The sequence below is a fragment of the Geotrypetes seraphini genome, chromosome 3 (assembly GCF_902459505.1).
Source record: "Geotrypetes seraphini chromosome 3, aGeoSer1.1, whole genome shotgun sequence".
Lineage (NCBI taxonomy): Eukaryota > Metazoa > Chordata > Amphibia > Gymnophiona > Dermophiidae > Geotrypetes > Geotrypetes seraphini.
This window is the reverse complement of record NC_047086.1, coordinates 372,209,879-372,224,436: the sequence shown is the minus strand read 5'-3', so window position 1 is coordinate 372,224,436 and position 14,558 is coordinate 372,209,879. Positions and strand designations below refer to the sequence as shown.

At 44.0% G+C, this 14,558-nt stretch overlaps 1 protein-coding gene across 1 annotated transcript; it reads right to left on the bottom strand.

Annotated features, from left to right (window-relative positions):
• Window positions 1-579: 579 nt before the first annotated feature.
• On the bottom strand, window positions 580-14,556 carry POLR1C (RNA polymerase I and III subunit C). The gene is made up of 9 exons (XM_033937081.1): window positions 14,413-14,556; window positions 11,678-11,749; window positions 11,290-11,397; window positions 7,409-7,541; window positions 6,791-6,910; window positions 5,046-5,198; window positions 4,185-4,334; window positions 2,912-3,028; window positions 580-2,580 (listed from the first exon to the last, which is right to left on the bottom strand). Exons 1-9 carry the CDS (start codon window positions 14,485-14,487, stop codon window positions 2,462-2,464), a joined length of 1,047 nt encoding a protein of 348 aa, XP_033792972.1. The 5' UTR covers window positions 14,488-14,556; the 3' UTR covers window positions 580-2,461.
• Between the last annotated feature and the right edge of the window lie 2 nt (window positions 14,557-14,558).

Sequence of the window (14,558 nt, the reverse complement as noted above, 5' to 3'; positions counted from 1 at the left end):
AGTGAAAGGGGTACCCTATGAAGAAAATCACAGTTGACTGTTTTTGAACACTTCACAACAGATGGGAAGCATTTTGTGTGTCAGTGTATTATAGTAGATGATGATAGTGAAAAAACAGGTAATGCAAAAATTAGTGGCTTCAGTGGTTCTGATAAAAAATGCACCTACATGAGCATTAAACTTGAGCCGCAGCATTTTCATCCAAAATGTATAAGTTACGACTCAAAAAGATCTACTTCAGGGCAAAAGAAAGAGCAAGGCCAAAAACAAATATCAACATTCTTTGCATCAAAGTTACTGTAACAATGATACCAGGAAAGTTCAAGCATCAAATCATTGAAATGCCATTAATAAAAAGGAAAAAAAAAACAACAGCTGTGGGAACCATGCATACTCCCTATCGCCTTTGAGGAGCATGGGCAGTTGGACTCCTTTTATTGTTACAGCTCTTAAAGTGTATAGTGTTGTTGTTTTTTTTTTTCAAACTGTGCTCAACTAACAGCGAATGCCTCTACCTCCCATTTGAAAACTTCACAGCTTGTTCTCTCAGGAATAAAAAGGCATAAACTATAGTATTTTATAGAACTCTAAAAATTAGGCACAGATTCAACATGCGACAGTCTTAATAGGATTTCTTTATGGGGATTTATTAATTGCTTTTTCATGAAGAGATTCCAGTTTACAATACATTGAACAGTAATCAGGTACATTTAAACTTTTTCCCTATCTGTCCCTTAATTTGAGAGATACTGAAATGGCCTCAGGGCAAGCCAGAAGTTCAAACAACAACAAAAAAAAATGGCACAGCAAGGTGATTAGAATTGAAGAGGTTTGAAAAGCCAAAGCACCACTTTTCCTAAGAGTAAGGACAGGCGTGGCTCCCCTGTAACATCCCCATTTGTTCATTCAGTACAGCTCTGAGCTAATTCCCCCTCCATCTCCTGAAAACAACATGCAACACACATTTTATTTTCTTACACAGTCTCCCCATCATTTTCAGATACAAGTTTAAAACACCCATAAAGTACAAAATGAAGGTTAGCAAATGAGATCCTGTTTAGAAAGATGTTTCTTCCACTTATAGCAACAAACCAGCACTGAAGTTCACTGCATGCTTAAGTCTGTATAATAGATTACTGTTGATTCTTACTAGTGTAGCACTCAAGTCAGTTTGAAGAGAGATCCGGGTTATTTTAGTACAAAATACAAAAATAAAACAGACAGGAAGGGAAAGACTCAAATTAAAGTACAGATTGAAGGTATTTGGCTCTGCTCATCCCTGCAAACTTTCCCAATGGTTTTCCCCTCTTAGATTTGTGTGACCTGTGGTGGCTGCCATCTTAGAAAAGGCAGCACAGCCTGGACCGAGATATATCACTTCCTGTGACATTACCAAAAGGGACAGGTTTAAGGAGAAGTTATGATATCATCACTGGTGACAAAGGATAGGGTGAAAAGGGAATAGCATAGGCAGATCCTCAATTTTGATTGTCTGACAACCCAGATGTGGGCACGGCCACTATTAAAACCAATTATGGAAATTAGGCTTGACAAAAGCTAGTGTACCTCATACATGAGGCTAATTAAAAACTGAGGCAGTTACGCACCTGTGCGAAGCACAGAAAGAACAAACATGCTTAGAAGTTTTGACAAGAAATTCTGAGCTCCAAGAATGCTGCTTTGTCCCAGCACTGTTGGATGACATCATTCGTGTGCCTGATGACTGGACATAAACCTTTTGGTTTATCTGAGCTTAGGCCATCCTTGTCTTGGTGCCGTCAATTGACACCATCCTCAAATGGTTAATTTAGCTGGCTTGTTAACAGAGAATTTGATTTGCATCAACTCATACAGACTCCTCAGTGTAATTGTGTCTGATGATCTTTTATAATGAATCTGTGGAATAAGACAATGGTCAGAGCAAATAGAAAAACAGAGGTGAAAATGGCCCCGTATAGAGCTCTGCTGAAAAGCCAACTGAAGAAGTACTGTATGTGTAATTCTGAAAGACTGGACCTCTTCATTGCCTTCAGTATTTTTATTCATAAAGATAATAGTAAATAGCATGATCTACTTTATCAGCAGACCATATGTGAGAAAATAGTATATCATTGCTTAGTTTCAATGTAAACGGTATCTGTTGACAAATTGCACATACACTTAATGTCCTTTCCGAGCAGGTGTTCCACTGGTCCTGAAAAAGGGACTAGCCTACATCCTGTTCTCATGAATCCACGTACCTCCTGGCAAGATCATGTTACTGTGAGGTACCTCTACAAAGTCCTTCCCTTACAAGAATATTCTGTACTGACTTTCAGCTCCTTAGTGTTCTGTCAGATGTCCTGCACTTGGGAAGGGCCTGCTCACTGGGTTCACATGGTGTGCACAGCAGCCAGGGCTGGGCCTTGTCTGTAGAACTCACTGAGGGACAACCTTTCTTCTTTAAACAGCAGCCCTTTCCTTAGTCCATCTGGCTAAGGTCCAGCTCATCCAGAAACTTCTGACATTTACCCATCAGAACTTTAATGGCTTCACTCATCAGAACATCAGGAGGCAGCACACCTGTAGACTCCACAGAGACTGTGTGAAAGAGAAAGAGAACATTCTGGTCAGAGTACAACCTGAAAGGCACAAGAAAGATCACATACAGGCTGCTATTAGTTTTAAATAAAAGCGCCTGTACTGTCTGGCAATTAGAGAGTGAGAGGAAGGCTGGTAATTCTGAAGAAAGATAACCTGTCTGTCCCAAGATGACCTTAGAGAGGGACTGCTGCAGCATAGCTGAGGGAGAGAATACTGCCTCCTCTCATCAAGGAACAGAGGGATGCGTCTATAATTAAAGACTCCAAACATCTTATATAAGGAGCACAAAGAACTGATACCTCCAGTCCCACCCCAGCACCAGACTTACAGATATAATGATCCCGAACTCGTGCCAGGCGCACCAGATTCTTAAATTCCTCATGCCGAAAGATCTCTCGACTACAGGTGTCCAGGCGAGCGTTTGCCACTTTTGCCACTTTCCTACCTGCACCAAGAAAATGTTTCCTATGAGAACAGGTGTCAAGTGACTTGCTTAAGTTCTCAGAGCTTCGATTATTGCCTAGTTCTGTAAACTTCAGAAGCCTTTGCTGTAAATGTTTCACCAGCTCCAGGAGAAAGGAATGCAGTGAACAAGCGGCATTTCCCTTCACAATAAACAGCATTACAAAAGTGCAACCAAAACAACAGTCTACGGAGATTACACTTCCCCCTCCAAATCCGCAGTTTCAGCATCCACGGATTCGGTTATTCGTGATTTTTTTTTTTTAGGGGAAAAAAAAAAAAGCTTTGTTTCGGACCTTCCCCACCTCTCTCCAGCCGGCATCCTAGCCTTACCTGGTGGTCTAGCAGGCTTTTGGGGCAGGAGCAATCTTCCTACGCTCCTGCCCCATGCAGATCACCAATAGGAAATGGCTGCCATGAACTCCCGTCGTAGTCTCAAGAGACTATGGGAGCTCATGGCAGCCAATTCCTATTGGCGATCTGCACGGGGCAGGAGCGTAGGAAGATCGCTCCTGCCCCGAAAGCCTGCTAGACCACCAGCTAAGGCCGGCACAAGCTGCCCAGCCCAGAGAGGAACAATCTTCATTCTGCCCGGCCCGACACCAAAGCGGGGAAAGAGGAGACCAAAGCACCCGCATTGGCCCCTGCAAACACGCACAGAAGGAGGCGGAGACTACCAGGTAAGGTCAGGGAGTGGGTCAGAGCCATCACAAAGTTATTTGCGATTTTTCACACTTTTCAGTCCGGTTCTGCCCCTAACCCCCGCGAATACCGAGGGAGAAGTGTATTCCACTCCTAATAACTCCATATAGGAAGAAGATGTCAAAAAGAAAAAGGGATATATAAATGAATGAATGGCAGGTTGGTGTGGGTAGGATAAGAATACAGTCCTGCAGTACCTCTTAACCAGAAAGATTTTCAAGATATCCACAGTGAATATACCGTACATGGAAGATCTGCATACAATAGAAGCAGTGTATGCAAACCAACCTCATGCATATTCATTGTGGATATGCTGAAACCTGACTGACAAGGTGTTACACCAGGACCAACTAGGGAAACACTAGGATAAGCTACTGCAGGACACTTCAGTTCTCCTCAAAGAGAAGAGGCTAGAAGGTGGTAGGTTAGTAACATACCATTGAGATTTTGAACCTCAATGACCCCAGGAGAGAAGCATTTTTTCAGCGTCTCTGCCAGTTCCCCCTCTATGGGCTGCAGCAATGAGATCTCGGGGAGCAGGCGATAACTGGCTGTGGCCACTGGGGAGAACTTGGCATGGTCTTTCCCTGCAAATGCACAAAATCAGGAGTTACAGATTTCAGCAACATATCACATCCTTTCAGTCACCAGCCCCCTACACATATAATCCCTCTCAAGTCACATCACCGGCTCCCTATCTGTTTCTGCATAAAGTTCAGACCTCTCTTACTGACCTGTAAGTGCATTCATGTTCATTCTGCAGCTCCTCAATACCTCTCCTTACACCCCTCCCTAGGAACTCTGTTCATCAGCTAAGTTACCATTCTCTCTGCCACTTTTCACCTCCCTACACCAGTGGTCTAGAACAAATTTCTGGGGAGGGTGAGTCATGTTCCCTCTGGCCTAAAAGCTCCCCTTTTGAGGCTACTTTTAAATGTTTAACCCCTTATTCTCCTTTACTCATGTTATTTTTTTTACCATTCCTGTAATAAATGAAACTCCTCCTTAATTATCTTACTTGTCCTATTTGTTTGTCTTGAATAGACTGTAAGCTCTATGGAAAAGGGACTGTCTCCTAGAAATAAACAGTTGCGATATTCAACACCACCTCCTAGTTGCACAAATCTTCACAATTATTCATTGTACACTGACCTCATAGCATGCAAACATTTCCAATTTCAAAACGTTGAACAACCCCCCCACACACACATGCATAATCTCCCTCATTCTTCTGTCTATCTGACATGCACAGCTCTCTTTCACCTCCTCTCCCTGGGGACACGCATGCATGTACTCACCAATGCCCTTGACACAATGCATGCAGAGATCCAGCTCCTGCCCCGGACGTAGCTGTGCGATGAGTATGTCCTCATGCACAGGACGGATAGCACTGTCCGGAAACATGTCCGCCTGATTTCCAATTGGAACCCACTGCATGTGCTTTGTATATACTGGACAGGAAAGAATAGAATAGAAGCATGAGCTCAGGAAGAGGCAATGACGAAGGGAAACGTAACTGAAGAACTAAAAAGCAGACAGGATCAAAACACAGAACTCAGCTTAGGGATAGTCAGAAATATGAAGGAGAACAGAAAGAACACCTCAGCCCAGGAAATGGCAGTGATTTACAGAAGGATCAGAACACAGCTTTCAGTTCATGAACAAATAACCTATCTGAGTTTGGGGATGTTACTAAATAAGACTCCTAACCCGAATTTCTAAGTAGATTAAAGCACAAACTTATAAGGTGAATTCACATACACTCAGAATTGTGTAATTCGACCAAGAGCCGAGGCTCCTATAGTCAAACCCACCACCCAATCATTGTGTATAGTGATTGTTGAAAAAGTGTTAATAAAAAGTACTATTCAAAATGGCAGAGAAAAGAAGGGAAAAAATCCACTTAGCTTTCAAAAGATTTTAACAGGTCCCGACATGGGGCATGTTTCGAATTACTTTTTTCAAGGAACCCAAATTGGAGTTGGAACATTTCAAATGCCAAAGAACTGGCGACACTGCAATTGAGGCAGTGATTTGGTATTCATATATAGGTGGATGAAAAAAGGTTTTTCTTGCTGCTTGCTTTTGTGAGGCTATAGGAGCCTCGGCTCTTGGTCGAATTACACAATTCTGAGTGTATGTGAATTCACCTTATAAATTTGTGCTTTAATCTACTTAGAAATTTGGGTTAGAAGTCTTATTTAGCAACATTGTATCATTTTGACTTCCTAGTTACTTTATTATTTAACAAACAAGCTCTCCTACTTTATTTGTTGTGAGTTTGGGGATGGACATATGAGACTGTGGGAAACTGCAGAAAACTGGGCATTTAGACTCAAAATGCAATTTCTGAAAGTAAGATGTGTGGCATTAGTTCTCAGGGGAGGGGTTATCAAAGCTGAGCCACTTTGGCAACTGAGATACAATTATTTGTGGCAGGGAGAAAATTAGGCTTGAGATGTGAGACTGCGATTTGGCGAAAAGTTAAAATTAAGGGATTAACATCTTCTTGGTTGAGCTGCAGCTAACCGGGGTGGGGGCAATTATATTTGAAGGTTGTTACTCATAGCTCAGTAATTTACAGTTGACCGAGGAGTTATTTTTTTTAAACACCTTAGTGACTGAGGTATAGTTAACTGAGAGAGAGACTTTCTGACTTGGAGACTGCAGTATATTTGATAGGATAGCCGAGGAGGGTAGAGGAAGATTAGATTCTAAGATCACTATCTCAGTGGTTGAGTTACAGCTAATTAGGAGGGAAATTATTTTGGTAGTTGATTAAGAGGGGGTTTAGGTTGGTGACTGATATACAAACAGTTGGCTGGGGGACAGTTGTTACCTCAGAAGCTACAGTTCCTTTGATGAGATATTCAGGATGCAGAGGGAGGTAGGAGGAGGATCAAAGTATGATGATATTACCTCAGTAGTTGAGTTGTTCATTGGGGGAAGGTGAGCATTATTATCTCAGAAGCTGAATTACAGATTGGAAAAAGTAGACAGTATTACCCAAGCAGCTGAGATAAAACTGATTGGGAGTTGCTACCTCGGTGGTTGAGGTACAGTTCATTGGGATCAGATGAATCCTTTGAAGCTCTTGGGTTTCGGGTACATTTAATTTTGAGCTGAAACTGCAGTGTATCAATCTCTGTTCCTTCCTCATCACCTGCAGAGACACATGAAGGAGAATTAGATAATGGGGCAGAAGTTCCTTCTCACTCCCCCAATACAGCCATAAGCACCCCTGAGAACTCTGTTTTTTGATCACTCAGTCTGGCACAGATTAGTAATGGGGAAAGGAAGAGAGAAAAAGGTGAACTCCATCCTCACCAACTCATGTCCAAACCCAGCACTGTTCTCGTCCTTGCTTTCAGCCATGACTGCAACAGTCAACTCTCTCACCTGTTCAACTACAGATGTCTCCTCCTTTTTCTAGCCCATGTGTCCCAGTGCAACACTGCTTCCCTTCCTCAGGCCCATGTAGGCCGATTCAGTGCTAGCACCCTGAGCTTTCTAGTGTTTATTCAGAGACTCAGCAGCAATTCATGCAGAATCCTGGAATCTCCACGTGAAACCCAGAGAATTTCCAATAAAAAATAACTAGCCTCCATGTAGCTTTTCTTATTACAGGCCCTACTGTTCTCTCCCCAGCACCAAGACATACCTTGATTCCTGTATTCAAATAGTCGGGGGTCAGCTTTGATGGGAATGAGTCCCAGTCTGTGGGCAAGAATTTCATCCTGAATAATGGATGTGTTGTTATACACAAAAACCTTCTCCACAGCCATTGTGGGAACCTAGAAACATTAAAAAAAGGGAATTACACCCTAATCCCCAACAAGCTAGAAACATTCCCAACTTTCCCACCAATCTAAGAAACAGGTGCCTCGGACGCTTCCTTAAGCAGTAGCCCTCTGTCAGCACAGATCTCAAACTCCTCCCTTAGCAACAACCCCCAAGCCAGCACACACCTTGGGATCCTCCCTTCACTATTTCCCCCAACCAACGCAGCATGTCTTGGCTTCTCCACTAGCAAGAACCAGCCTAGCCAATAAATGCTTTGGCTGTCTCAAATGTCATCAGATAAATGCAACCTTGGGCCACATGAATTTTTGGAAGTACTTACATGCGCAGATGCTCAAGGCCCAGCAAGAAGAGGAGGCAGATCTTCAGGCACCGGCACCAACCCACAGGACATGCCGGTGCCGGTGCCCAGAAGACAGTAAGAAGCGGCGGGGGGGGGTGCCCGATCGCGGCGGGGGGGGGGGGGGGGGGGACTCGTAAATCGAGCCATGCTCGGTTTCCGAGGCGCCGATTTTGCGAATGTTTTGTTCGTCTTGCAAAACACTCGCAAACCGGTGCACTCGTAAACCGAGGTACCACTGTATTTCTTTATTCTTTGGGTGGGCAGGTGGTTTGGGGAGGGGGGGTTGGATTGCTAATACGATTTGTTCAAACAGATTTTGTACTGTTCTGTAGTGCTGCCCGATTCGAATCGGTTCACCGATTCGAATCAGGTGAATCAATTCGAATCAGTTCATTTTTGTGAAAAAAACGGCCTCACCGATTCAGCCCCGATTGAAGTTCATTATTTTTTTCATCGCCAGCCGTCAGACTCGTTCCCATCTAATGTAACTTCCGGTTTTGCGAAACTGGAAGTTACATCAGAAGAAACGAAAGGACGTGGGAGAGTTGAGGGGGGAGCGAGCAGATCTCCTGCAGCGGACCTCAGAAGCAAACAGTATTTTTTGCTGGCTCTCTCTCCGCATTTCTTCTCTCTTCTCCGCAATTCCACATCCAGTCGAGTAAGTATATGAACCGGCAGGGGGGCTGAGAATCGGCAGGGGGGGGCTGAGAATTGGCAGGGGGGGCTGGTGAGTCTTGGCTGGGGATGGAAGCTAGGAATCGGCAGGGGGCTGGTGAGTATTGGGACTGGGGATGGAAGCTGGGAATCGGCAGGTGGCTGGTGAGTCTGGGGGTGCTGGGGATGGAGGCTGGGAATTTTTGATATGATATTGCCTTGGTTAAATAAAATGTTTAAACTTAAAAAGCTGTGTCATTAACAGTGAATCGAATCGAAAAATTGATTCAACAGGGTGAATCGAATCGAAATATTTTTCTCTGAATCGGGCAGCACTAGTCTAGGATGATTTATTGCAGCCATTTCAAGCACTGAATCATCCCATGAAACATCCCACAATGAACCTCCCCACCAAGCAATGCTAGAGGTTTCTGGTGGTCCTAACCCAAAAAGGCCTACCTTGGCATGACTCAGAAAGTGGTGAGCAATACAGGTCTGCTCCAAAGAGCTCCCTCTGCACCAGAAACTGCTGCCACTAACTCGCCCCGAGAAAAAACACCCATCCCCCAAAGACGTTTCCCTTCAAGCAATTTCAGCATCTGGGGGGAAATGACCCCTCCACCCAAATTCTGCACTCCCCCTCCACAGGACAAACTGCCGCCACTAACTCTCCACCTGACAATAAACATCCCAATAGACACTTTGGGATAGATTCACTAACCTGACTTCCAGGGCTGTAGATAGTCTGCGTATGTGTCTAAGACCCATCTGAGCCACGACTTTTTTTTTTTTTTTACTTACTAGCCCAGCAAGCCCGTGGTTTTAACCCATTTAAACCCGTGGGTTAAAACCACGGGCTCGCTATGTGGGGAAGGGCAGGAGAGATTCAGGGAGGCAGGTAGGAGAGATTCGGGGGAGAGCAGAGTGGCGATTCGGGGCGGCAGGCAGGAGAGATTCAGGGCAGAGAGATAAATATTGTTGGGGCAGCAGAGAGCAGGGCCGCAATGGAGCTATAGAGTCAGAAAGGTCCCCAGCAGTTGCTTCTTGGGTTGATCGGCCAGCCCAGTCAGTTTACAAGATTTCATTAATGAATTGGGTCCCTGCCTACTTTGCATGCCGTTTCCCTCATCTCCATGCAAGGACTGGAATCGGATCGGCAGAGAGGTAAGTGAATCGGGCAGGAGTAAAATCGGGTCGCAAACCGATCGGTACACGATCAGTTTGCTTAGTGAATCTAGCCCTTTGTTCAGCGTGCAACAGATCCTTCAGTGTCTGGTGCTGAAAGCCTGTCTGCAAGACGCCAGGAAACAGGAGCTACAGGCTTTTCCCCTGGGCCCAACACCTCATTAAGCCTGGATCTCAAAAACCATCCTGTGCAACCTTTGACAACCAGCAGTATTTCTGCCCAAACCAGCATTTATTTTCCCAAAGAGGTGTCAAATTTGCTAGGGCAAGGTGATACCAGCAGAGCAGGAATAGCTGAGAGCTCCTTGCAAGGGCCAGGTACCCAAGCTGTGCTGCAAAGTCAGATATCTTTGACACTGGAGACTGTGGGGGGTATATTGGGAGCAGAGATTTCTGAAGTGCGTCAGGACACTAGTGGAATTTCCTCTTCAATGGTAACTGTTTCAATTCCTTTTTCTTTGGTCAATCGCCCCTCTGTAATAACTTTAGATGTAATTTGGGAAGCTCTATCAGAGATGGCAAAGATATTAATTTCACAAACTAATGCTTTTAATCTGAGAGTTCAAGCCTCATTCCACTCGGCATCAGGCAGCTTCTTGGGCTGAGTCTTCTCTTGTACCTCCAGTGGATATCTGTAAAGCTGCAGTTTGGTCTTCTCTCCATTCCTTTGTGTGACACAACCGTGTGGACATTCAGGTGCATTGGGACACGGTTTTTGGTGAGCGTGTTCTATGGCGGCCCTCCTGGGGTCCAGACCACCCATGATGGGTACTGCTTTGGTAAATCCCACCGCAGGGAAGCAACTTTGAACACTGCACATATTCAAGTTTTTTGAAATATAAGTATATTTATTCAATTATTTATTCACATGAAGTTTTTACAACACTTTTCAATGGACATTTGAACTTTTTTAATACATTGTTTCAACACTACAAGAAACAAACTTCTAACTAACTCTAAAAAGGAGCAATGATAGACATTGAAACACGATTGAGGGCTTGTCCCCGTTTGTGATTTCTATACCTTCAATGGTTCCGAGCTCCTTTGTTAGTTATTTGAAATAGATTGCGTGTTCCTTTCATTGTTATATACTGAGTTTTTATAATACAAACTTCTCCAAAGCACAATTCCAATCTGGAAGACCAGCCTTCCTGGCTCATTCTTTCACTGCTTAGTTTTTCATTTACAAATTTTAAACATCAGAAGATGAAGACCAGACATTCCCCTCCCCACTAGCAGCTGATTCCCTCTTCAGCATCTTTATCAGCAGTCTCTCCTCCTCTCTACATGCCACTAAAGTCTCTTGAGAGGACACCATCAACCTAGTTACCTCTGCCAATAGGATGCACCAGCAGAGCAGGGAGCTAGGCCATGGACAGGAGCAAAAACAACTGACCTATCACCTGCTAGAAGGTAGAGAAAAATACTGGATGCACCACAGATTATAGTGATGTCACTGGTAGAATTCAGTTTTCTCCACTTTCAGCTGTTGTTAGGAGGAGATAACAACCCGTTAGCTCAAAACAGTGGAAGTCAATGCTAAGAAAAGCACTCTTTACCTCTGCCAATAGGATGCGCCGAAAAGCATTAGCAAGTGCAGCATCGATCCCAATCATATCAAATTCAAGTGTATCCTCCATCATATTCATCACATTCACCTGGAAATTCTACAAGAACAGAGATGTACAACAATAAGGATTTGCCTGACACCACAGTGGGAGACACAATAAGGGAATGAGACTCTCCTGACATTGCAGTGAGAAATAGACACAGGGAGGCAATAAGGAAGGGCTCTCTCTTGGCACGGTGATGCAAGGCAGAGGGATACATACAGTAGTGAGGGGTCTGTCCTGACCCTGAAGAAACATTAAGGGATATGCAAGGAGATTAATAGAGATGAGGCGTGGACAGATCGGCTCCACAGGATTCAGTAAAGGTAATGCTTACCTTCTCAAACTTCTCCTGATCCCAAGTATCATCATAACCTGGATAATTCCCAGGGAAATCTGTTGTGTGAACCTGGAAAATGGAAAGCAGTGAGAGGGAGACCCAGACATATACCAGTTTTATCATTTACATAGAATATGATGGTAAAGATTATACAGTTTATCTGGTTCATTCTTCAAAAATCATAACATTCAGAAAAAAAAAATCTATTGCATTCTCCTTTATTCAGGCTTTTTTCCTCTATCTGTGGGTACTTATCTGGTTTTAGTTTATTTTGATATGCGCAACATATGAGGTCTGTTTAAAAAGATCCAGGACTGATTTTATAAAACTTTATTAAACAATCTTACAACTTATTTCATTGGGTCCCCTTTAAAGTACTCCCCTTCCCTAAGTATATATTTTTCCCAACATCATTTCCACTTCTGGAAACAGTCATTGCATTGCTTTCTTTTATGTCTGCAATGGTGTTGAATCACTTTCCTTTCAGCGTGGATTTAAGTTTAAGAAACAAGAAGTCAGCAGGGACCAAGTCAGGAGAGTAAAGTGGCTGGAAAAGAACTGCAATTTCATACCTCTAGCTCATTTGCATATTACACAATAGGATGCTAAAGAACTTGAACATGAAATTGCTGATCTGTTGTTAGTGATCTGTAGTAACCTGTCGCTAAAATAATCTGTAGTTCCTGAAGAGTGGAGGGTGGCCAATGTTGCACAGATTTTTTAAAAGGGTTCCAGGGGAGATATGGGGAATTACAAACTAATAAGCCTGATCTCAGTGCCTGGCAAAATAGTGGAAACAATTATAAAAAATAAAATTGTGGAACATGTAGACAAACATGATTTAAGGAGACAGAATCAGCATGGGTTTAGCCGCGGGACGTCTTGCCTCACTATTTGATTGACTTCTTTGAAGATGTGAATAAACATGTGGATAAAGGCGAATCAGTTGATGTACTGTATCTAGATTTCCAGAAAGCTTTTGATAAAATTCCTCATGAGGCCCTCCAGACGCGGTCAGAGCTTTTCAAAACCCAGACCAACTGCTAGGTTTTGGAAAGTCTGTCCGGGCACCCGGACAGTCCTCTAAAAAGAGGACATGTCCGGGTTTTCCCAGAAGTCTGGTAACCGAAAATTACAGTGAAGGGGGAAGTAAGAGAGAATTGTGGGAGAATAAAAACAGAATGCAGGAGGGGTGATGGAGACAAGCAGGAAAGAGAAAATCATGCAGAACAGAAGGGATTTAAGAGAGAGAGAGAGGAAGGGGTGATAGATGAAAGTAAATCATTTTAATATAAATTAATCCCCTCTTTTTTCCTGTGTATGCACCTGACATCATTGTGTCAATGTCCATGCATGCGCAGAGGCCCTCCAGGCACGGCTTCGAGCTCGGGGAAGGAGACAGGAATTCATGTGGGCATGGGGCTGGGAGCAGAGGCCTTCAGTAATATGTTTCTTGCACAACTCTGTTCCCGTCAGTGTAACATAGTAGATGACGGCAGATAAAGACCCGAATGGTCCATCCAGTCTGCCCAACCTGATTCAATTTCAATTTTTAATTTTTTCTTCTTAGCTATTTCTGGGCAAGAATCCAAAGCTTTACCCGGTACTGTGCTTGGGTTCCAACTGCCGAAATCTCTGTTAAGACTTATTCCAGCCCATCTACACCCTCCCAGCCATTGAAGCCCTCCCCAGTCCATCCTCCACCAAACGGCCACTCATGCACTGACAAGAAGGGTGACATTTTCACAATGAGCTGTGAATTTACAGCACTAATTTAGCTGTGGAATATTTTAGAGATAATTCAGATACCAAGTTACCCAATTGTGAGAAGGGAACTCTTTATAATACTTTTTGTAATAATCTGATGTCACGACTGTGGAGAAGATGCGGTATATAAACCCAAGGTTTAGTTTAGTTGTTATAGATGAATGCAGGAACAGCAAAAGAGAGAGGAAGGAAGGGGGGGGGGGGGGAACTGATAGGCTGCCTGAGAAGAAAGGGAGATAAAGACATTCTTTGCAGTTGCTTGAGATCATGTTGTCAGCAACTACAGAACAAAATTGATAGTAGCAAACTGAGAAAACCACATACAGGTAAAAGTAAATAAAGTTAGGGTTGCCCAAAGGGGAGAGCAGGAGTAGTGGGAGAAGTAAACAGAAGTGGGACAAAAAGAAATACAGTAAGTAAAAGTTGGTACGTCACCTAAGGATGTGAGCTACCTTTACCCTGACCAATGGGCACCTAGACAGGAGGGACCAGGATGAGAGAACAAATTGTATAATGTAAAGCTGCAGTCAGCTGTGTGTGCCTGTGTATGACACTCTTTCTTGCAAGAGAGTCCAAATAAAACTGTTTGCTGTTTCACATCGGCGGTCGCGTCCTCCTGAGTTAATCCAGGGAGAGATTGTTATTTCTCGCACCAGTTCAAGGCTGGAGGTATATCCAAAGCAGTGAGGCATTTGTACTGCCTGATCCTGCCTACTGCAATCAATGCTGAGTCCCAAAATCTCCGGAACTCAGTAATTTGGCATTTCTAGATAATTTTGCGTAAGAAACTGGAGCATGTCTCTGCATCAACCCTTGCACAAGTTTATTTGCTTTTACTCGTCGTTAAAGAGTTTCTGTTTGCCATCTATGTTAAGCCGCCAGCACAACAAAGTTCAGTGACCACAAGCGTGCTTCTTTCCTCGGGGAAGAGCCGCTCTTTCCTTGCTCCCGGGGCAGATACTTACGTTACGAACCCCGAACTCCCCAAGAACGACCCGACTCCGCATCTCCTCCACGATATCGCTCCCCGGCGCCGCCATCTTTCCCCGTCCAATCTCGCGAGCCTCCGGCTCCGCGCGCAGGCGCACGACCCTCGCAGGCAGCTCGGCGT

Bases quoted from the DNA above. Each gene is read 5' to 3' on its own strand.
- POLR1C (XM_033937081.1), bottom strand. From the start codon at position 14,487: ATGGCGGCGCCGGGGAGCGATATCGTGGAGGAGATGCGGAGTCGGGTC. The intron at 5,199-6,790 runs GTAGCAACTCCC...TTTCCTGTCCAG, and splicing joins ACTGTACCTCAACCACCGAG to TATATACAAAGCACATGCAG. The intron at 2,581-2,911 runs GTAAGTCTGGTG...TCTTTCACACAG, and splicing joins AGTTCGGGATCATTATATCT to TCTCTGTGGAGTCTACAGGT.